Source organism: Dendronephthya gigantea, unplaced genomic scaffold (assembly GCF_004324835.1).
Source record: "Dendronephthya gigantea isolate DGI-Jeju-01 unplaced genomic scaffold, DenGig_1.0 000186F, whole genome shotgun sequence".
NCBI lineage: Eukaryota > Metazoa > Cnidaria > Anthozoa > Malacalcyonacea > Nephtheidae > Dendronephthya > Dendronephthya gigantea.
Genome location: NW_021163196.1, coordinates 305,451 through 328,259, shown reverse-complemented (window position 1 = coordinate 328,259; position 22,809 = coordinate 305,451). Strand labels below are relative to the sequence as shown.

The window sequence follows — 22,809 nt, the reverse complement described above, 5'->3', positions numbered from 1 at the left end:
ATCGCGTTAGCGAATCGTGTCCAGTGTGTGTCGGCCTTTGAACACTTATCATTCCTATTGATTTTGATATTTGATTTTGACGCCCCACCGGCATTTCGGCGCCACTCTTAAAATCGTCGCAGGCCTAGGGGCAGGGACAGGGGTCCCGCACTTCCCCTGCCACCACGCCCCTGCCCAGTAGACTACATGTCTGCCCAGTATAGGCTACATGTGTGATCTATTTCGAAGCGTTTATGAATTCACTGATAAACCAAGCTTTTGCTTTGTTGCTAATAAAAATGGGGCAAACTATGGAATCAGACACCTAATGAGAAAAGGAGCTCATTTTACAAATCTTTTCTCGACCTTTGATATCACTTCCTAAATATCGTTAAATTTGTATGTAAGTAATATAATAATAGTAATGCCCGTATTTAATGCTCATAACACCTATATAACGCTCATAACGTCTTTAACGCAGGTAACTCTAATAATATACCTCATAACATAACCTAATTTACAATTCGAAGCCTAACCAAAATTTTTCTTCAGCGCATTGTATACCACAGTACCTGTGACAGAGATGGCAGAACATATATTTTAATTTCCAAACCAATTATTAAAATTGGCAGTTCAAAATATGAACGGTGTCCATATATAGTCTATATATTCCCTGTTTGTGCGCAGAAAACTTAAAAGTAGGGACTTTAGCGTGAAATAAAATAATTTTACATTTACAATATGATCACAATGAACAGGATCTTTTTTTAGCATGTTAACAGAAACCGCGGAGCAGGGTAATTGGTCTTTAATTTCGAATATTTTTTAGTTCGCTCAAATTTACAAGCAATATTCTTAGCAATTTATACTTTCTGCTTGCATGCAAGCATATGCAGTGTATCTTATCATGAATACTATCGTTCGAAGCTTTTACTTTTTCAACGTATAATCTTAATAACCAATTCAAATTAAGAAATCAGTATTCTAATTTCCAACGATATCTGTCGTAATGAATCCGCTATGAAATTAGTTATGTTCATAACATATGTTTGGCCAAACATATGTAAAAAAAACAGACGGAAAAAAAAGACGAGCATGCATTTGACCATTAAAACAGCGTACGTAACCACGTAACCACGTTATCCATGTCAAAATATTTTACATAATAACCAAAGCATGCATGTTATATTTTTGGTATATTCGACCGTGGTCGAGTATACCGTTTTCCGGCCATATTCGATGCTTGCATGCAAGTTGCAGCTTTATATATATATATGTTTGTATATGAGCACCAAACATGTTTGAAACTTTACATAGGACCAGCATAAAACAGTGTGCCTATCCATGATACATTCCGGCACATTCGACCATTGTCAAGTATACCGTTTTTCGGCCATATTCGATGTTTGCAAGTTGCAACTTTATATAAATGTTTGTATATGAGCACCAAACATGCTTGAAACTTTACATAGCACCAGAATTAGACCATTTAACCTGCATGGTTATCCATGTCAAAATATTTGACATCATAATCTAAGCATGGTTATATTGTTATATATTGTATATCACCACAAAATAGGAACATGAAGTATATATTGACCACTAAAACAGCGTGGCCAGAATTAAATCATGGTCGAGTATGCAGTTTTCCGGTATATTCGACCATGCTCGAGTATGCCGTTTCCGCTTGTATACTCGACCATGGTCGAGTGTACCGTTTCCCAGTATATTCGACCATGGTCGAGTGTACCGTTTCCCGTTACCGTTTTCCGTGAAACTTTACATAGGTCTGTCTGTCATCACTCTGCCTGTCATAGCACCAGAATTAATATTAGACCATTTAACCTGCGTGGTTATCCATGCATATCAAAATATTTGACATCATAACCAAAGCAAGGTTATATTGTTTAATGTTTGTATATGAGCCCAAACATGCTGGAAACTTTACATATAGGACCAGCATTTGACCATTAAAACAGCGTGGTCATCCTTTTCAGACCATGGTGGAGTATACCTTTTTCCGGCGGCCATATTCGATGTTTGCAAGTTGCAACTTTATATAAATGTTTGTATAATATATGAGCACCAAACATGCTTGAAACTTTACATAGCACCAGAATTAGACCATTAAACCTGCGTGGTTATCCATATCAAAATATTTAACATCATAAGCATGGTTATATTGTTTAATGTTTGTATATGAGTGCCAAACATGCTGGAAACTTTAAAATAATCCTAAAATTGCGAGGCATTTGCGGCCATTTCAGAGGCCTAGGTATATTTCAAAATTTTCGCGGACTCTCCTGGCAGGTGCGCGGTTCAGAGCCCCAGCAATACGAGAAACGCTCCGCGGTCCCTGAATGTAGCGAACGGGCAGCAATTTGACGACCAGGGGCCGGTTGTATAAAAATGTAGCCTAGTTAACTCTTAATCATAGTTAGTGACAGAATTGACCAATCAGAGTACTGTATATCTACTTGAGTTAACCTACGAGTTTTATACAACTGGGGCAGGTTGTATCAAACCCGTTCAGCTTAAACGGTGGTTAAGTTCAAAATAGAAAGCAAGTCTATCGTTTTACTCAACAAGCGAACTAAATGTTTTTACCCCTTAATACAAAGATACTGTTTACAACTACGTATTTAGTGCATAATATTCAATTTCACTCATTCAAGAGAGATGTAAGAGTGTTATTTAATTTTGACTTATTCACCGTTTAAGCTAAACAGGCTTGATACAACCGGCCCCAGGCCCATAGTTATTACTTGTTTACGCTATAAATTCGTCATGTATTATAGGGGAGACGAAGTTCTTTAGGTTTGCTGCCGTAGCTAACGAACCTGATGCGAGCGAGAGATCCTAATTAATTTTTATATTGTGAGTAAAAGCCGGTCCAGATTTCCCTGACGCATTGTATTAGGGTGATTTTTTCGAAAACTTGAAACTTTGAAATTATGATTTTTTACTACTCTCTCATAACCGGCTGATTTTCATCAAATTTTTCATTTATGGAGGTTAATGTTTATTTCTTTTAGAGCAATTAAGAAGAAGATAAATTATCGAGAATCAGATTACTAAATTTGTGAAAGTAACAGTGAAACTTCTTTTCCATTCAGTGCAAAATGTCGCGCGATTGAGTTTTTGCGATAGCATTGAAATATGTTCGCACATGAAATATATATGTTCAATTAAGCTGGTTTTCCACCAGCGAAGCGACTTTATTCTTTTGTTTTGAGCAATTTGTTCCAGATGGTTGCGGTTGAGCGCTGTGGAACAAAAGTAAAATGTCGTTTCGCGTGAAAATAACGCTAGTGCAGGGAAGACTGGCTTTAAGGCAGGGCCTCTTTTAACTATATAACTGGGGGGGGCGAATGCTCCCCCCCAGCCTGGGTCCCCCGGCCCCACTGCAACCCCCCTCTTTGTCCATGCCCCCCATTGACGATTTCTTAAAAGAGGCCCTGCTTTAAGGTGGATTTCCACTTACAGAGAAATAGTTCACTAGCAAAATATTTGAATATTTCCTAATATTCCCTGGTTTAATTTCAAAAGAAAATTTGAAAATATTTCGCTGGCAAACCATTTCTCTGTAAGTGAAAATGCAGCCTTAAGCCTGTTTTCCCTAATGGCAGTTTCCAGCAACAACGCGGAATTTTGCTCGCGGAGCGGAATTTTTCTTTGCATGTTCACGATTTATTTTCCAAAAACAAAATCATTTGAGAAAAATAGAAAATATTCCAATCAACGTTTGCCTGGACTGAAAAGAGATGCAAGTAACGAAGGATACCAGGTCAGTAATCGATACCCATACCATGCTCGCTAGGATCGCACTAACTTCACTTTCTCGTGTTAACTTTGAATTGGCGGCTAAAAAACAATGAATTACATAATTGTTTGGGGCCAGGCTGGCTCCTATGATTGCGAATAAGAATTACCCCGGCAAAAGCGAGCTAGTCCGACAAAACCGGGCTTGCCCGTCTCATATGATCGGCCCCCTAGTCCAAATATATTTGTTGCCATTATGGTGGCAATCAAGAGCCAGAGAAAAAAATATATTACTACGCTGAGATTGCGCATAGTAAATTATAATAAAATTTATAATGAAATAATGTTAACAGCTGCCTATATACCCGAGTGCGTAGAAAGTAATTCTATTTTCCATAAATGTGTTATCAATTTTTCAGGGCAATTTTTTTCGGGGGCCCTAAACTTCAGGGGCCGGTTGTTCGAAAGGCGTTTAGCTTAAACGGTGGATAAGCCAAAGTTTAAAATTACTCTCATGCATCTTGTGAATGACTAAATATGCATCTTATGTATTAAATATGTACTTCCATTGACAATGAAGCTATTTACATCGAAATATTTCAGCTCAGTTGTTCAATGAATAAATAGTTTTGCTTTCCATTTTGAACTTATCCACCGTTTAAGCTAAACGCCTTTCGAACAACCGGCCCCAGGGCCCCCCGTCATTTGACACCCTGACACCCTGTCATTACGCCACTGCAACCACAAGGCAATGAACGGGTAGTCTGCAAAAATTCATCCTCGTCTTCAAGGCCTTTTTGAATCGACGGCGACTCTCGTCGAGTGTTGAGTGGGGTTGAGTGACATCCAGAATCCAGTGGCAGTAATGACAGTGACATTTTGTGACATCCTTGCCTCCAGGTTTCGGCCGCGGCGCGCCGCTGGCGCTTCGGAGTTCGGCTCAGTGGTTCGACCTCGCGGCTTGCAAATAGAATGGCGGTTGTTTTTCTTCAGCAAATGTGAAATGTAAAGAAATATTTCCAGTACTATTTGGTATATGTTTAAGCCAAAAATCTCAAGTTATGCTTTAGTTGCTGGTTTATTGCCAGGTATGTTGTTATTTCTTGGTTGTTGAATAATTTACAACTATAAAATCCGACTTCATTTTAATAAGTATTTGCATGTTTGTGTTTTGAATATTCATGAAGTTAAGATATTATTTATGTGAAAAATGCTCGTTAATACCGTTGAGAATGTTTTTACACCACAGAAAACGACTTTAATATTAGGTGTTGCTGGTTCAATTTTATGGCAATGAAATTGTAGCTTTACTTCTAAAGTCTAAACAACTTTACTTTATACTTGAGTGGTATAAATAATTCTACATGTACATATATCACCTTTCATGTGCCTGAATTCTATATCATTCAAGAACATGTGCCACCTCTTCATGATCTCACCATGCAGCAGTAAGTTCAGTACAACATCAGATCACTTTAAGGTAGCTCTTAGCAAAGTTTTAAGTTTCAAGCTTGATTTGGTCAAAATGCTTACTTGTTACAAAAAGATTGCTCAGCTGTTCAGTTGGTCCATTCAGATGAACTAGATGGTAACTTGGTTGGTCAACCCAGGAAAATACTTACCTGATTTTACTAAATAAATTACCCTAGTTTCTAAAATAATATGTGTATCTGAGCTCTCATAATCTGTACATGGAAGAAGGGAGGTAAAGAGTGTTCTTGAGAAATATATAAATATTTTAACACAAGATGCTGGTTTAAACTGATAGATTGAAGTAATGCCAATTCACTGTAAAGATATGTGCTTGTTAAATCAAAGAGAATTCTGTATAGTCTCCCTATTTTGGATGTTACATTCTTTATTTCCACCAGCTTTAATTTTAGCCATTTTTGCTGTCATCACTACTTTTTAACAATATTTTGGAATTTGTAAAGTCTTCAAATAAAACTATAATGATGAAAGGATTCCAACCAAATGTTAACATTCGCAAGCTGGAACTCATTAAGTTGGTTTATACCCATGTGCACAATTTATGGCTGATTCAACAAGGGTTACGGCATAGAAAATGTTAAACAGCAAACTCTTACTTATCTGGAAATTTCAATTAATTTCTTAAACTTTGTGATATGCTTTCTTGTAAAAGACCCAAGATCTGATTGTAATAGCACCTACATTTAATAATAAAGTCATTGAAAAGCATTACTGTTAATCAGCAAAATTTTTCTTTGTACATAGGTTTTAAATTATTCTCTGTTTTCTAGATTGACTGTTATGCAACATGCTCATACCTCTACTGCAAGATTGGTAAGTTATATATTTTCTTCTGTGTGCAAGAAGAACTTTTGTACCTGTAGTATGCTGAACGAGGTTGATGTTTATCAGGCTAGGATTTGTTGACTTCAGACGCACTGGAAGCAGTCAAGGGCAGGGGGGCAGCAACTCAAAAGAGGGCACTTTAAGGCCTGTTTACACTTGTTTCGCAACCACATCAGCGATCATAACTTGGATTATGTATAGTAAGACTGAAAAGATATACATGCAATGTCTATGAATATATAAAAGGCAAGCTGCCCCCATGAACAAAGGGCAGGGGGGGGGGGCAGCTGCCCGCATGGTTCCAGCACTTCTGGTTGATTTTATCTTTGCATAATACTAATTAAGTTGTTGATGTAGTTATACTAGAAATTCATGCATGAAGCACCCCTTGCCATTTTATAATATGGAATAGCAAGTTTATAATATTAAATGAATTAGTACTGGCAAGCATCCATAGCAAATATTTTTATGATTTGGTGCAATATATAGTCATAAAATGTGTTTATATATATGCTGCTGATTTAAAATATATACACTTATTTCCCCTAGAAATAGTCTGCCTATCAAAATTCTTGAGAGATTCTGTTTTAAAAGACACGGTAAAGTTTTAGGTGCGACAGAGTCCCTCCCTCATTGCTGCTACCGTGCTTTAAATGACTTTTAAATACAAAATGCAAGCATATTCTTACTTTGGCTATATGACAAGCCAAGTACGTGGCCATGCAAGTTTCTGACATGGACATATTTATTTTTCCTCTGGATAATATAATCATTTAACACAATTCTCTGTTTCTTAGACTGACTGTTTCACAGCACATTTGCATACTTCTACAACAAATCATTTTGGTAAGTTATTTTTCCTGTCTGTGTTTTTAACTCTTAGTTATTTATATCTTTTTATTGTGACACTTTATAAACACAGCATAGGCAATATATTTGCTATTTAGAATGAAATAATATCTATTTTACTCTTATGCTTTGGATTCCTAGGATATTAATTAGTGTTCAAATTCTGTCACCCCTTGATTGTTTGTTCTGAATCAAATAATGGTCGGTTCAGTGCATAAATTGTCTATTGCTGAGTCGTGCCCGTTTGCGACCAATTTTGTAATTCTGTAACTTTATTGTAACTCCATGCATGTTTCTAAAGCAATTGCTGGCATCTTTTGAACATTTCTTCCTGTTCTTCCATGCACCATATTATTAGAAATGTAACCCTCTATTGACGATTTTCATTTTTTCGTTTAAATCCAATGCACCACATGGGGCACTGTGCAATAGACCTTTAGACACGAAAAAATACAAAAGAAGACAAAAAAAATATGCAATGAGCAATGCATGAGCAACTTAGAATAGAATTCAATAATGCAATTGAATATTGCAGGGAACATGATTTAAGTTCTTTGAGTACTGTATACTACGAGTTGCATGAGCAGAAGTTAAAATTATTTTGCGACAGACGTGATGTTGGCTCATTAATGCATTGGGAGGGCACTGAAACTTTGGATCTTTGGATCCTTAGGTTATATAACTCTGAACCCTTATATCTTGAAAGGGTGTAATCTCGCACCTACGCACCTAATGCACCTGTAAATAGTCTGCCTATCAAAATTCTTGAGAGTTTATCTTTTAGAAGACACAGTAAAGTTTTAAGTGCAACAGAGTCCCTCACTCATTGCTGCTATTATGCTTTAAATGACTTTTAAATACAAAATGCAAGCATATTCTTACTTTGGCTATATGACAAGCAAAGTACGTGGCCATGCAAGTTTCTGACATGGACATATTTTTTTTTCCTATGGATAATATAATCACTGAACACAATTATCTGTTTCTTAGACTGACTGTTTCACAGCACATTCGTATACTTTTACAGGAGATGATTTTGGTAAGTTATTTTTCCTGTCTGTGTTTTTAACTCTTAGTTATTTATATCTTTTTATAATGACACTTTATAAACACAGCATAGGCAATATATTTGCTTATTAGGATGAAATAATATCTATTTTACTCTTATGCTTTGGATTTCTAGGATATTAATTAGTGTTCAAATTCTGTCACCCCTTGATTGTTTGTTCTGAATCAAATGATGGTCGGTTCAGTGCATAAATTGTCTATTGCTGAGTCGTACCCGTTTGCGACCAATTTTGTAATTCTGTAACTTTATTGTAACTCCATGCATGTTTCTAAAGCGAATTGGTGGCATCTTTTGAACGTTTCTTCGTGTTCTTCCATGCACCATTTTACTAGAAATGTATTCCCTTTTTTTGACGATTTTAATTCTTTCGTTTAAATCCAATGCACCACACGGGGCACTGTGCAATAGACCTTTAGACACAAAAAAAATACAAAAGAGGACAAAGAAAAAATATGCAATGCGCAACGCATGAGCAACTTAAAATACTGTAGAATTCAATAATGCAATGGGATATTGCAGGGAACATGATTTAAGTTCTTTGAGTACTGTATACTACGAGTTGCATGAGCAGAAGTTAAAATTATTTTGCGAGAGACGTCATGTTGGCTCATTAATGCATTGGGAGGGCACTGAAACTTTGGATCTTTGGATCCTTAGTTTATATAACTCTTAACCCTTATATCTTGAAAGGGTGTAATCTCGTGCCTACGCACCTTAGTCACTTGTAAAGTCTGCCTATCAAAATTCTTGAGAGATTCGTTTTAAAAGACACGGTAAAGTTTTAAGTCGACAGATTCCCTCCCTCATTGCTGCTACTGTGCTTTAATGACTTTTAAATACAAAATGCAAGCATATTCTTATTTTGGCTATATGACAAGCGAAGACGTGGCATACAAGTTTCTGACATGCACATATTTGTTTTCCTATGGATAATATAATCATTTAACACAATTCTCTGTTTCTTAGACTGACTGTTTCACAGCACATTCGTATACTTTTACAGCAAATCATTTTGGTAAGTTATTTTTCCTGTCTGTGTCTTTAACTCTTAGTTATTTATATCTTTTTATAGTGACACTTTATAAACACAGCATAGGCAATATATTTGCTATTTAAGATGGAATAATATCTATTTTACTCTTATGCTTTGGATTCCTAGGATATTAATTAGTGTTCAAATTCTGTCACCCCTTGATTGTTTGTTCTGAATCAAATGATGGTCGGTTCAGTGCATAAATTGTCTATTGCTGAGTCGTGCCCGTTTGCAACCAATTTTGTAATTCTGTAACTTTATTGTAACTCCATGCATGTTTGTAAAGCAAATTGCTGGCATCTTTTGAACATTTCTTCGTGTTCTTCCATGCACCATATTATTAGAAATGTAACCCTTTCTTTGATGATTTTCATTTTTTCGTTTAAATCCAATGCACCACATGGGGCACTTTGCAATAGACCTTTAGACACAAAAAAAATACAAAAGAAGACAAAGAAAAAATATGCAATGCGCAACGCATGAGCAACTTAAAATACTGTAGAATTCAATAATGCAATGGGATATTGCAGGGAACATGATTTAAGTTCTTTGAGTACTGTATACTGCGAGTTGCATGAGCAGAAGTTAAAATTATTTTGCGAGAGACGTCATGTTGGCTCATTAATGCATTGGGAGGGCACTGAAACTTTGGATCTTTGGATCCTTAGGTTATATAACTCTTAACCCTTATATCTTGAAAGGGTGTAATCTCGTGCCTACACACCTTAGTCACTTGTAAATAGTCTGCCTATCAAAATTCTCGAGAGATTCGTTTTAAAAGACACGGTAAAGTTTTAAGTGCGACAGAGTCCCTCCCTCATTGCTGCTACTGTGCTTTAAATGACTTTTAAATACAAAATGCAAGCATATTCTTATTTTGGCTATATGACAAGCGAAGAACGTGGTCATACAAGTTTCTGACATGCACATATTTGTTTTTCCTATGGATAATATAATCATTTAACACAATTCTCTGTTTCTTAGACTGACTGTTTCACAGCACATTCGTATACTTTTACAGCAAATCATTTTGGTAAGTTATTTTTACTGTCTGTGTCTTTAACGCTTAGTTATTTTTTTCTTTTTATTTTGACACTTTATAAACACAGCATAGGCAATATATTTGCTATTTAAGATGGAATAATATCTATTTTACTCTTATGCTTTGGATTCCTAGGATATTAATTAGTGTTCAAATTCTGTCACCCCTTGATTGTTTGTTCTGAATCAAATGATGGTCGGTTCAGTGCATAAATTGTCTATTGCTGAGTCGTGCCCGTTTGCGACCAATTTTGTAATTCTGTAACTTTATTGTAACTCCATGCATGTTTCTAAAGCAAATTGCTGGCATCTTTTGAACATTTCTTCGTGTTTTTCCATGCACCATATTATTAGAAATGTAACCCTTTATTTGATGATTTTCATTTTTTCGTTTAAATCCAATGCACCACATGGGGCACTTTGCAATAGACCTTTAGACACAAAAAAAATACAAAAGAAGACAAAGAAAAAATATGCAATGAGCAACGCATGAGGAACTTAGAATAGAATTCAATAATGCAATTGAATATTGCAGGGAACATGATTTAAGTTTTTTGAGTACTGTATACTACGAGTTGCATGTGCAGAAATTAAAAATTATTTTGCGACAGACGTGATGTTGGCTCATTAATGCATTGGGAGGGCACTGAAACTTTGGATCTTTGGATCCTTAGGTTATATAACTCTGAACCCTTATATATTGAAAGAGTGTAATCTCGCACCTACGCACCTAATGCACCTGTAAATAGTCTGCCTATCAAAATTTTTAAGAGATTCTCTTTTAAAAGACACGGTAAAGTTTTAAGTGCGACAGAGTCCCTCACTCATTGCGGCTACTGTGCTTTAGATGACTTTTAAATACAAAATGCAAGCATATTCTTATTTTGGCTGTATGACAAGCGAAGTACGTGGCCATGCAAGTTTCTGACATGGACATATTTGTTTTTGCTATGGATAATATATTAATCATTTAACACAATTCTCTGTTTCTTAGACTGACTGTTTCACAGCACATTCGTATACTTTTACAGCAAATCATTTTGGTAAGTTATTTTTCCTGTCTGTGTTTTTAACTCTTAGTTATTTATATCTTTTTATTGTGACACTTTATAAACACAGCATAGGCAATATATTTGCTATTTAGAATGAAATAATATCTATTTTACTCTTATGCTTTGGATTCCTAGGATATTAATTAGTGTTCAAATTCTGTCACCCCTTGATTGTTTGTTCTGAATCAAATGATGGTCGGTTCAGTGCATAAATTGTCTATTGCTTAGTCGTCCCCGTTTGCGACCAATTTTGTTGATCTGTAACTTTATTTTAACTCCATGCATGTTTCTAAACCGAATTGCTGGCATCTTTTGAACGTTTCTTCGTGTTCTTCCATGCACCATTTTACTAGAAATGTATTCCCTTTTTTTGACGATTTTAATTCTTTCGTTTAAATCCAATGCACCACACGGGGCACTGTGCAATAGACCTTTAGACACAAACAAAAAATATGCAATGAGCAACGCATGAGCAACTTAAAATAGAATTCAATAATGTAATTGAATATTGCAGGGAACATGATTTAAGTTCTTTGAAACTGTGTACTGCGAGTTGCATGAGCAAAAGTTAAAATTGTTTTGCGACAGACGTGATGTTGGCTCATTAATGCATTGGGAGGGCACTGAAACTTTGGATCTTTTGATCCTTAGGTTATATAACTCTGAACCCTTATATCTTGAAAGGGTGTAATCTCGCACCTACGCACCTAATGCACCTGTAAATAGTTTGCCTATCAAAATTCTTGAGAGATTCTGTTTTTAAAAAACACGATAAAGTTTTAAGTGCGATAGAGTCCCTCCCTCATTGCTGCTACTGTGCTTTAAATGACTTTTAGATACAAAATGCAAGCATATTCTTACTTTGGCTATATGACAAGCCAAGTACGTGGCCATGCAAGTTTCTGACATGGACATATTTATTTTTCCTGTGCATAATATAATCATTTAACACAATTCTCTATTTCCTAGACTGACTGTTTCACAGCACATTCGTATACTTTTACAGCAAATCATTTTGGTAAGTTATTTTTCCTGTCTGTGTCTTTAACTCTTAGTTATTTATATCTTTTTATAGTTACACTTTATAAACACAGCATAGGTAATATATTTGCTATTTAAGATGAAATAGTATCTATTTTACTCCTAACATCTTTTTCCCTGCAATATATATTTTTAGGATGGAACATGTGAGAAATCCTTTTGACCTTTGTTACATTGACCCATTTAAAAGATCACTATTAAGCAAACTTTGACTGAGAGTTTTTTAATGATGCATGTGGTAAGTTTATTACAATTTTTGTTAACATTTAACAAAATCTACTCTGTCACTGTTACACTATGCAATTTTCTTGCAACTCTTAGTGCAATTATAGTTTTGAGGGATGTTAGATTGTAGCGAGTGTTCGAAATTTTAAAAAAGTTAGCAGGTCGTAATAAATGTTCGTATTTGACAACATTAGATGGCGCGGGAGTAGAATTGCATTGCAAATTGTAAGAAAAGTTTGGTGAAGATAGGTAAATTGCCTCTTCACAACAGTTTGTTAATTATAGCGGCTTATATTTTCACTCACCCATAAAGTCAACCCTACAAGTTTTCAACACATCAGGACTTGTGCAAGAACTTTTACACTGTGAGGACTTACTGTACACTCAGGTCCCCATAAAGTCATCCCTACAAGTTTTCAACACATCAGGACTTGTGCAAGAATTTTCACACTGTGAGGACTTACTGTACACTCAGGTCCCTATAAAGTCATTGCTACAAGTTTTCAACACATCAGGACTTGTTCAGGAACTTTCACATTGCGAGGACTTACTGTACACTCAGGTCCCCATAAAGTCATCCCTACAAGTTTTCAACACATCAGGACTTGTGCAAGAATTTTCACACTGTGAGGACTTACTGTACACTCAGGTCCCCATAAAGTCATTGGTACAAGTTTTCAACACATCAAGACTTGTTCAAGAACTATTACACTGTGAGGACTTACTGTACACTCAGGTCCCCATAAAGTCATCCCTACAAGTTTTCAATACATGCGTGCGCGTGTGCGGCGATTTTATCAAGACTCAGGCGTTCGCGGCGATTATTTGCTGTGTTATGGCTAGCTATATTTAATTTTGCGAATGCCCAAAAACGAAATTAGTAATTGAACTTGTAAAGTTGTTTGTAAGTTCTTTGTTGTTATAAACTGCATTTTTGATAGTCCCACAAAGTTACGAATAATTCGTAACATCACCCAAAAATTTAGAGTCAAATTTGCAATGAATTTGTTGGCAATTTGCTGGTATATATACGTCTTCACATCCTCAGCCAATTCTTAGTTCTCTTAGTTACTCATCAAAATCATCAGGTATTCTTGCGCTAGCTCTTTCCATCAAATCAGAAAGTTTCTTATCCCAGTCAGTTCCACTTTTTGGGTGGGATTACATATGTACGTAAATTTTATTTAGTTACGAATCAGTGCAGCGAACGAGTGTACTTAGCGATCCTTCACAGAGAGGAAATGATTAACCGTACAATAAGGTAACTTGTGACATTTTCCTGTAATAATTTTAGATACATGTAAGATATGGGAGGACATTTTGTTTAGTCACGATAATAACTATCAGGACTTGTACTATAATTTTCACATCGTTTTTCAAGATAGACTAGGATAGTGCAAAGTTTTCATGCCCTCTAAGCAACCAGACGTTTGTCCCTACATAAACATTTAACTTATGGTAGTAAAAATATAAAGAACTAGGTTAAACATTAGTCATCACTCTTAATCAAACCGAAAATTACTCAAAGTACTCAAATTTCGTTAGTCTGGATATTATGGTAGGGCCAAATACGAAGTAAAATAAGTCGTGACTTATTTAAGACGCGACTTAAATAAGACGCGAGCTGGTATAAATAGTTAGATGATTTTTTCGCTTATTATTTCCGTATTTAATGTTGTTGCCGCTCCACGTATCGCTTTTTTTTGCTGCAATTTATCTCTTTATGGTGTCAGCTTTGCTTACATTTTCAGCAATTCTGATTTCTGACTTTTTCGGCCGTTTTTAATTTAATTAAGACGCGTCTAAAATATGAACAGGTAAAATCTCTGTTCTTATCTAAGTCGCGACTTACATGGCACGGGTCTTACCTAACACGCGAACAAGCATTTTGGTTCGTTTATACGACGAGGTCGCATCTTACTTAAGTCGCGTCTTAATTAAATAAGTCGACTCGTGACTTATTTTTCCTCCTATAAATGGCCCTATGGTCATTATAATTATACGAGGTGTTTGCGGCTTATCGTTCGCGTTTGCGCATGTGCTAAAGTATGAAAGTCAATGAATAATTTTCATATGTGTAATAGATGTGTCTGAAGTGTATTTTCGCAAATATATTGCTTCGAGGAAATATTTCAAAATCAAGCGTAAATAGAGATTAAAGTGTAACAAATTGTCTGGCGTTCGAATCCTCGATATTATTTGCGCGCATTTTGTCTCCAGTTCGGAACTGTGTGAAAGACCATAGAAAGACCCGGTATTATAAACTTCATTAAAAATAGGGTGTAATTGGTGCCTTCACAAGTATTTCCGGCGTACAAAGACTTTCCGTATAAATGCTTCGCAGCCCTCACAGGTCAGTCTGGATGTCACATTTATTGAATGTTTATGTAAAATATTACATTTATTTGGTGGAAAAACTATTAGTTACTTTTGATATTTTTTTGAAATTCCATCCTGTTAATTTACTACTTTTGAACACATCATGTTTAAGACTGTTAAACAGGAATAAAAATAATATACTATATCATATTATTCAATTATATATTGGAATAAGATTGATAATTAGAATTCTTCTTTAGGTACCAGTTGTCAAGTCCAGTTATAAGGGCATCATTGATGGAATCTGATTGGTGATACAAGTTACAACCGAAGCAAAATTGAGTCTAACATATCCTCATGTCCCTGCATTTTGATCAAAGGACTGATTAAAACCCATCAGCCAAATAGACTATAGACCAGGAATTGTCTAGCATTTAGAAACAATGACTGTGAGTATGTGGAACTTATAAGACCTGAAATGCATTCCACCTAAAAGAAAACGTATGTCTTACAATAGTAAACCGCACATACTAGTATCCATATAAGTAGATCACTGCTGCTTCAGTGTTTTAACACTGGTGAGTTCTAATTATTATGGCTATCAGGAATAAACAAGTAATTTAAGTCAACGAAAAAACAATGTATTAACTGCTGTGTTGGTATATTTTAATATTTGATGGATTTTCTTACTGAAATAAGATACACCATACAATTTAAGCCTGTATTAATTAATAATATGCTGAGGAGTTCATTAAAATTTGTAGTTTGTAGCAAGGAATGGATTGTGTGAAATATGTTTTAAGCATTGTGCATTGCAATTTAACTAACAGGTGCCAGGTACCCCAAGTTTTTTTTTTTAAATATCTAAAATGATCCTCCCTTTAATAGGGAGATCTATATCAGTAACGCATGGAAAAGGACCAGAATGTTTTTGATTGCAACAACCATAGCCAGGCACATTTGTATTAAACTGGAACATTTTCTGGGTGTGGTTGATAGATCCACCTGAAAATTCATTGATTGTCCTCTTCCCTGAATTCCATCTCTAGCTCCTTGTCCTGCTCACTCCACAGGTTTTAATTAGAGTATAATTCTGAATCCTATAATATTATAACAGGGTATGAAGGTCAGCCGGATATATTTTATTAACTTCCAAGTTTACTCGAATTGAGTTAGAGGTCATTTAAATTCGGAACAAAATTACTAGAGTATCATCCTTTACCAAAATTTAATAATCCAACAATCATGCACTGTAAACATCAGGGTTGGCAAATCTTCTTATCTTATTTCTTCTTACTGTATATCTTCTTATATTAATGTAAGAAATAAGAAGTTTTTAATTTTAAAAGATCTTATATGCAACCCTGGTAAACATTATAATATAATTATCTCAAACTTAGATACAATCCTGACATACTTACCATATGGCCACTGTCGCTGTCTGGAAATTTTAATTGATCATACAGGTATCGAAATTCTCTTCAATGCATTTGCTTGGAGAACACTACCCAAAATTTTGCAGTGGTAGAAATTTCACTCATTCTAAAGCCACTCAGGTTGCGACATAAACGCCGGTTTAATCGGCTTTGTTTTTAATGTTTTTTAACGATACACGCACAAAAATTGTCAAATTGATCCACGATATATGTTCCAGTGGTAGTTTTTATAATATTTAAATGTTAGTGATCTAAATGACAATTGTTGAATGGTTTTATAAAACTCCACTCCTGACGCGTCCGCCATTTTAATTTAGTTGTGGAATACTTCATGTTGTGCAAATGAACTGGATTAAAAACAAAAAATGTAAACAAAGCCAACCTCGTACCCAGGAACCCAGGGTCTTTTTACCTCCGCCGCGGGGCCTTGGAGCTTGAAAAAAAGCTCGCACATGCGCAAAAGCGACTGTAATCTAGCTTTAAATAAGTCGCGACTTATTTTTTCTCCTATAAATTATGTCTGTGATGCGGATACTTCGACGCGTAAATCGATACAAAGCAATATACTTATAATCAATACTGTATACAGCCAAAATGATTTGATTACTGCACAAAATGCGCGTTTTGTATGGTATAAATGATTTACTGTATGCAGAGTATCAGGTACGGACTTGCTATCGACATAATATAAATTCGTGTAAGAGATGAATCAATGTATAAACTATACAGCGTCGTTTAATTTAAGGTTTCATTGCTTAAGTTTTAAAATTTGTAAAACTGATCAGAATTAACTATTGTCTAAAAATGACTAATCTTTTAAAATCAATAAGAATTACCATGGTTATACATTCGAGTCCCCACAATGTTTACACAAACGTTGCATGGTCCCCACAATGATTACACTCAAATTTTCAAGTCCCCACAACGTTTACACTATGAAGTCCCCATAACGCATGTTTTATGAAATTTTACACAGGTCCCCACAATGTAGGGAAAACTTACGCCATCAGAGGTCCCCACAACGCCATCTGCGTACGTATGTATGTGTGTGTTTGTGTTTTTATAATATTTATAGAAAATTGGTTTCTTGGAAGAAGACTATAAAGACAGGAAAAAGATGGATCTGGCGAACTATGCAGGTGTTATTTTCGCCATTTGCCTCCTTCCGTCACTGATATCATTTATCTTTGGTTTAATATTTTGGGGTTTAAACCCCAAACTGAGCGAAAATTTAATGGCAATATTTTTGAAAAGCATAGTCACTAAAAAAATTATCGACCATTGATTGACGTTTCTTGTCTGCAACAGAAAACTTACATCTAACAAAAGAAAATATTTTATGCTCACTTCACTTATAGTCATTTCTTTGTGCGTTCAGCTATTTTGTCTTCTCGCTTTTGTTGACCTGACGTATGACTGTAATCACAGCTGGATTATCGGGTCAGAACGTAGAACACGGAATCGTATAATTTGTGGTTTTATATTGATGTAATTATTCGATCTAACAAATAATGATTAACAATTAGATTAGTAAATATAAGTTTAGGTTACATTGGGTTTAAATCATTCTATCTTTATCGCATTCTATGTTAATATTATAAATCTCTTTACTTACTTCTTGCCGGGTCTACGCGTTCTACATAATCTTTAAATAATCACACATAAATCAAATTAAACAGGTTAGCTAACAGAATAAAACTCCTTTTCACGCAAACGTGCTCTCGTATCTCTACCTAAATCAGTTCAGTGTTCCTTGGTTCATATTACCTATACAATCTCGTGCAATTAATCAATTAATGTCAATCAAAGTTAATATTATTAAGTTCGTACTTAGTCCCTCATCGAAACAACAGCCCAGACATCGATTGTTTCAAGAAGAAAGACGAAGTGAAATTAACCGACACATTTGCTTACGACGAATCGCCTGTCAACTGTTCATCTATATCAAGTAATATTTTCGTGATTTGCTACCGTATCACGATTTTTGACGCCGAGAGAGCTTTTATTGCCGCAGCTGCTGCATACCTGCTATTGAAGATGTTAAATTTTGGCTTCCTGGTCATTTCCCACATAATGCTACAGGCTGCAATGAGATGGAGGGGCACAGCAAAGATGAATAACCTTAAACTAGGACTCTCGGTTACAGTTACCATCATCGTATTTGTTCCAATAATTTTAAGAATCTATTTGGACGAGGTTGAATTAGCATTTCGAAAGGTGTCATACACATTACTGTTGCAATGCGGGATTGTCGTTTTGTTCATCCTCTATTTTGTTGTAGAAAACCCATGGGAAGAATTCAGTGATAGTGAAGAATATCTTGACAACGCATCGTTACCAATCAACAATGTTACAGACAGCGAAATGACCGTCCGAAGTGAACAGCGCTCTCGAAATACTGTAGGGATAGAATGAAACTATTAATTACCACGCGTTGCAACGCTATGCGGGCATAGCTTGCGGGTCGCCTCCTAATACGATGAATTGCTACCCCCTGCCTGCATGTGCGGGCAGCTGCATTGTGCATTGTTTTTTGCCTGTTTTCACACTAGACACGCATTATGCGTCTGGACGTAATATATTTTGTATGGTTATTCGTCTTCAGTGTAAAGACGGAGAACAAACGCGTTATCCGTTGGGCGATTACTGTTGGTTATGCGTCTCTATATGACGAAAAACTGAATATTAATCATCTGGACGTATGCGCCTGTTGTGAATATTTATACTGCAGATGAATAACCAGTGTGTAAATTTCTAGTGTGAAAACTGCCAATTTGTTAAATAATGTGGCTTGCAATGTGCTATTCTTTTCTTCACGCTCACTTTACACACAAATACACACGCCGAGCGCAGTAATCCTGTACCAAAAATGCCGAGCGATTTCGAAATGGTCTATTTTGTTGCCCTCATAACTCATCGCCGGCCAACTGCTGTTCGCATGTTAGAAACCCGTAAGACGATTCTATTTCGTCATCAGCTTATGTTGTGTGAGGTTGTACGAGAGAGTGGAGCGCATGCGCCAACCAGTTGTGTTGTTCACGCGCCAGTGATCAGTCGCTATTTTTTGGAGCTCGATGGTTCATGCTTGAATTTCGTCCTGAATCTTGCCTGAAATCTATCTGAAGACCAAGATTTCAGCTAAGTGTAGCCTTTCATGTTATAGTGTCTTGTTATAGTGTCTTGTTAGTGCTTATATTTGTCAATGTCGGTTTGCGAAAGCGCAGATATAGTTGATGAAATTTCGGCTGTTGAGCGGGAAGACTCTTCGCCACAGCAGTCGTCTTGTAACGGCTCAGTGAGCACAAAAGACGACCGATTGCTTTCCTTTCTTAGCGATATGCGAGAAGACATGCAACTTACGCATAAATTATTAGCACAAATGCTTGCACAAGGCAACACAAGCTCATCTCAAGGAGATGAAAATTTTGGCGGGAAACGCAAAGCCAAGATGTTTGAGGTCGCCGTTCCCAGCCACGTTAACGCTAATAAGCGTAGTAAAAACACTCACACAGCTTCAGAGAAAGCAACGAAACATGCTTCAGAGAAAGCAACAGATAATGCTTCAGAGAAAGCGCAAGAACTCGCTTCAAACGATGAAGTGCATGATCAGACTCCAGATGAGTCAAACATAGTTGAGGACGACATATTAAGCGTCCATGCCGGAGTAGATGAGCTAATCGATCAAGCCGAACTAGATTCCGATGAGAATGAGGAGGTTGAAGATCTCCTCGCTGTTATCAATGAGTCTTTAAACCCTTCCGATGAAACTGGGGCCCCTGTTTCAGAACGATTGGCCAAATTGGTGAATGAAAAATTCACACTTGATTTTGACTTAGAAAAACGCAAATCTATAATGGAGAACTATAAGACTCCTAAGAATTGTGATCAACTTTTTTCCCCCCGGGTGAACCCTGAGATTTGGGGGAGATTGTCGAGTTCTGTAAAAAGAACAGATATCAAATCCTCTGTCTTGCAAGATATCTTGCTAAGCGTATCCTCTGCTATGGTCAATACAATGGAGGCTTTGCTTGAGAGCAGAGGGAAGAAAGCCTTTCCAAATTATGAGGCACTTTTGTCTAATTTGACAGATTCTATTGCCCTACTAGGGCATGTGCACAAAGAGATATCATTTAATCGCAAAGATGCACTCCGGTATCACCTCAATCCGGAATTCCGACAAGCATGCTCCCGGGTTGTTAAGCCTACAAGGTTTTTATTTGGGGATGATCTTTCCAAGACCATCCAAGATATTCGGGCCACAAACAAAGTTGTTAATACTGTGGCCCAGGGAACTTTTTCCAATCGTGAGTCATCCCGATTCAAAAGCCCACAGGCATACCCGACCACAGCCCGAAAACCTTTTTTATGGCAAAGGGGGAGGGGGACATACCACAGCAAGAACAACTTTCGTCAAGGGTTCCGTCAACAACAACAGACGTCCTCAGCCCCTCTCAAAAAGAAATCTATGAACAACTCACGTTTTTAAAATCTCAGTTTCAGGTAAATAGTTTTTCTGTTTTTATGGAGGGCCCATTTAAATCTATGTTATGTCTAGGGTGTCATCTTTCCAAGGAGGGCAGTTGTCCTCTTATTACTCTGAATGGGCAAATTTCACTTCAGACAGCTCAATACTTGAAACTGTTTCGGGTGAGAAATTAAATTTTATAGAATTTCCAATAGCTTCATCTTACCCATTAAATAGCATATGTAAAGAACACTACTCATTAGCTGATGCGGAAATTAAAAGCTTACTAGAAAAGAGGGTAATTATAGAGTGTTCGCATGAAGAAGGAGAATTTATCTCCCCTGTATTTACTGTGCCTAAGAAGGATGGACGAGTCAGATTGATACTCAACCTGAAAAAGTTAAACCAGTGTATACAAAACTACCATTTTAAAATGGAAGGCATTCAAACCATTATGAAACTGGTAACTAAAAATTGCTGGATGGCTACACTTGACCTAAAAGATGCTTATTACAGTGTCAAGGTGGACCCAGCTTACCAAAAATATTTAAAGTTTTTCTATAGAAACAAGTTGTATAAATACTTAGCTCTTCCCAATGGTTTGGCTACATGCCCTAGAAAATTTACCAAACTTATGAAACCACCACTGGCTCAGCTTAGAGAGAGGCATCATATTATTAGTGGGTACATTGATGACTTCTATTTGCAGGGTCATACTTATGCTAGGTGTGCTAATAATATTCTTGATACTGTAGAAACCTTTGACAGGCTAGGTTTAGTTATTCACCCAGAAAAGTCTGTTACCTCCCCATCACAAGAAGTTATTATTCTGGGGTTTGTTATTAACTCTATAACAATGACTATCAGAGTTACAATCGAGAAGAAGGAAAAAATAAAGAAGCTTTTGATTGCCGCTATTGCAAATCCTGTAGATATTTCTATAAGGCAGGTAGCTAAGATTATTGGTTGCCTTGTCTCTTCTTTACCTGGAGTCCAGTATGGGGCTTTGTATTACAGATACCTTGAAATGGATAAAATATCAGCTCTTAAAATAGCAAAAGGAAATTTTGATGCCCCCATGACTATCTCTGAAGATGGTCTTGTAGAGTTAAGATGGTGGGTTACCCATATAGATGAAAGTTTTAATTATCTAATGTCTTTTCCCATTGATATTACCATATACTCTGACGCATCCTTACAGGGATGGGGAGCCGTACTCGGAGATACATCCTCAGGGGGGAGGTGGTCTCCAGAGGAACGTACAAATCACATCAATTATCTTGAACTTCTGGCAGCATTTTTTGCCCTAAGATTGTTTTGCAATACCATTCAGAGAAAGCATGTTAAACTCATGATAGATTACCACAGCAGTAGCAGTAATTAACAACATGGAACTTCCCATAGTCGTGCTTGTCACTCGATTGGCTGCCAAATCTGGCAATTTTGTATCAAAAATAACATTTGGCTTACTGCTGCTCATATTCCTGGTTCTGCAAATGTCCTAGCAGACAAAGAATCACGCCATTTTCAAAGTCAGGATAGAGAATGGAAACTTAATCCCTTATATTACGTAATGCACTCAATACTTTAAAATTTCAACCTGAGATAGATCTTTTTGCATCACGCTTGAATAAACAATTTTCAATATTGTTCTTATAGACCAGACCCTGAAGCAATGTTTGTTGATGCTTTTTCTATCTCATGGGGTGACTTAAAGTTTTATTGTTTTCCCCCGTTTAGTTGTTTGTTACAGGCCGTGAAGAAAATAATCCAGGAGCAGGCCCAGGGAATTTTAGTTGCTCCAGACTGGCCCACCCAGCCTTGGTACCCTCTGCTGGCCCTGCTTCATGTTCAACCGCCAGTAATCCTACAACCCAGTCAAAAACTGTTGAGACTTTGTCACTCTCCGGAAATAACTCACCCCCTGTGCAGAAAACTGAAACTTTTAGTATGTCATGTCTCAGGCAACAACTACAACGCCGTGGCTACTCGCTAAGATCCATTCAAATCATTGAATCCTCATGGAGGGATAGCACAAGATCTCAATACAAAGTGCACCTACAAAAATGGTTGCAATTTTGTATGGCGAGGGACTGTGATATTATATCACCCCCCTTACCACGGGCGTTAGATTTCCTGTCATCCCTGTTCGACTCGGGGTTATCTTATAGTTCAATAAACTCGGCGAGGTGTGCTTTATCTACTGTTCTGGAGTTAAGTGA

At 36.6% G+C, this 22,809-nt stretch overlaps 1 protein-coding gene and 1 long non-coding RNA gene across 7 annotated transcripts; both read left to right on the top strand.

Moving 5' to 3' along the window:
- Window positions 1–4,446: 4,446 nt before the first annotated feature.
- On the top strand, window positions 4,447–17,162 carry LOC114538488. Of its 6 annotated transcripts, XR_003688756.1 has the most exons (12): window positions 4,447–4,829; window positions 6,003–6,045; window positions 6,855–6,903; window positions 7,897–7,945; window positions 8,942–8,990; window positions 9,993–10,041; window positions 11,044–11,092; window positions 12,071–12,119; window positions 12,279–12,380; window positions 13,556–13,628; window positions 14,647–14,720; window positions 14,947–15,358. It is a non-coding gene; the product is annotated as an uncharacterized LOC114538488 (long non-coding RNA). The 6 variants fall into 6 exon arrangements; XR_003688757.1 differs by lacking the exons at window positions 14,647–14,720; window positions 14,947–15,358 and adding an exon at window positions 17,099–17,162; XR_003688758.1 differs by lacking the exon at window positions 14,647–14,720.
- Window positions 17,163–19,324: 2,162 nt separating this feature from the next.
- On the top strand, window positions 19,325–21,971 carry LOC114538507. The gene is made up of 2 exons (XM_028559684.1): window positions 19,325–20,426; window positions 20,695–21,971. Exons 1-2 carry the CDS (start codon window positions 19,325–19,327, stop codon window positions 21,969–21,971), a joined length of 2,379 nt encoding a protein of 792 aa, XP_028415485.1.
- The last annotated feature ends 838 nt before the right edge of the window (window positions 21,972–22,809 follow it).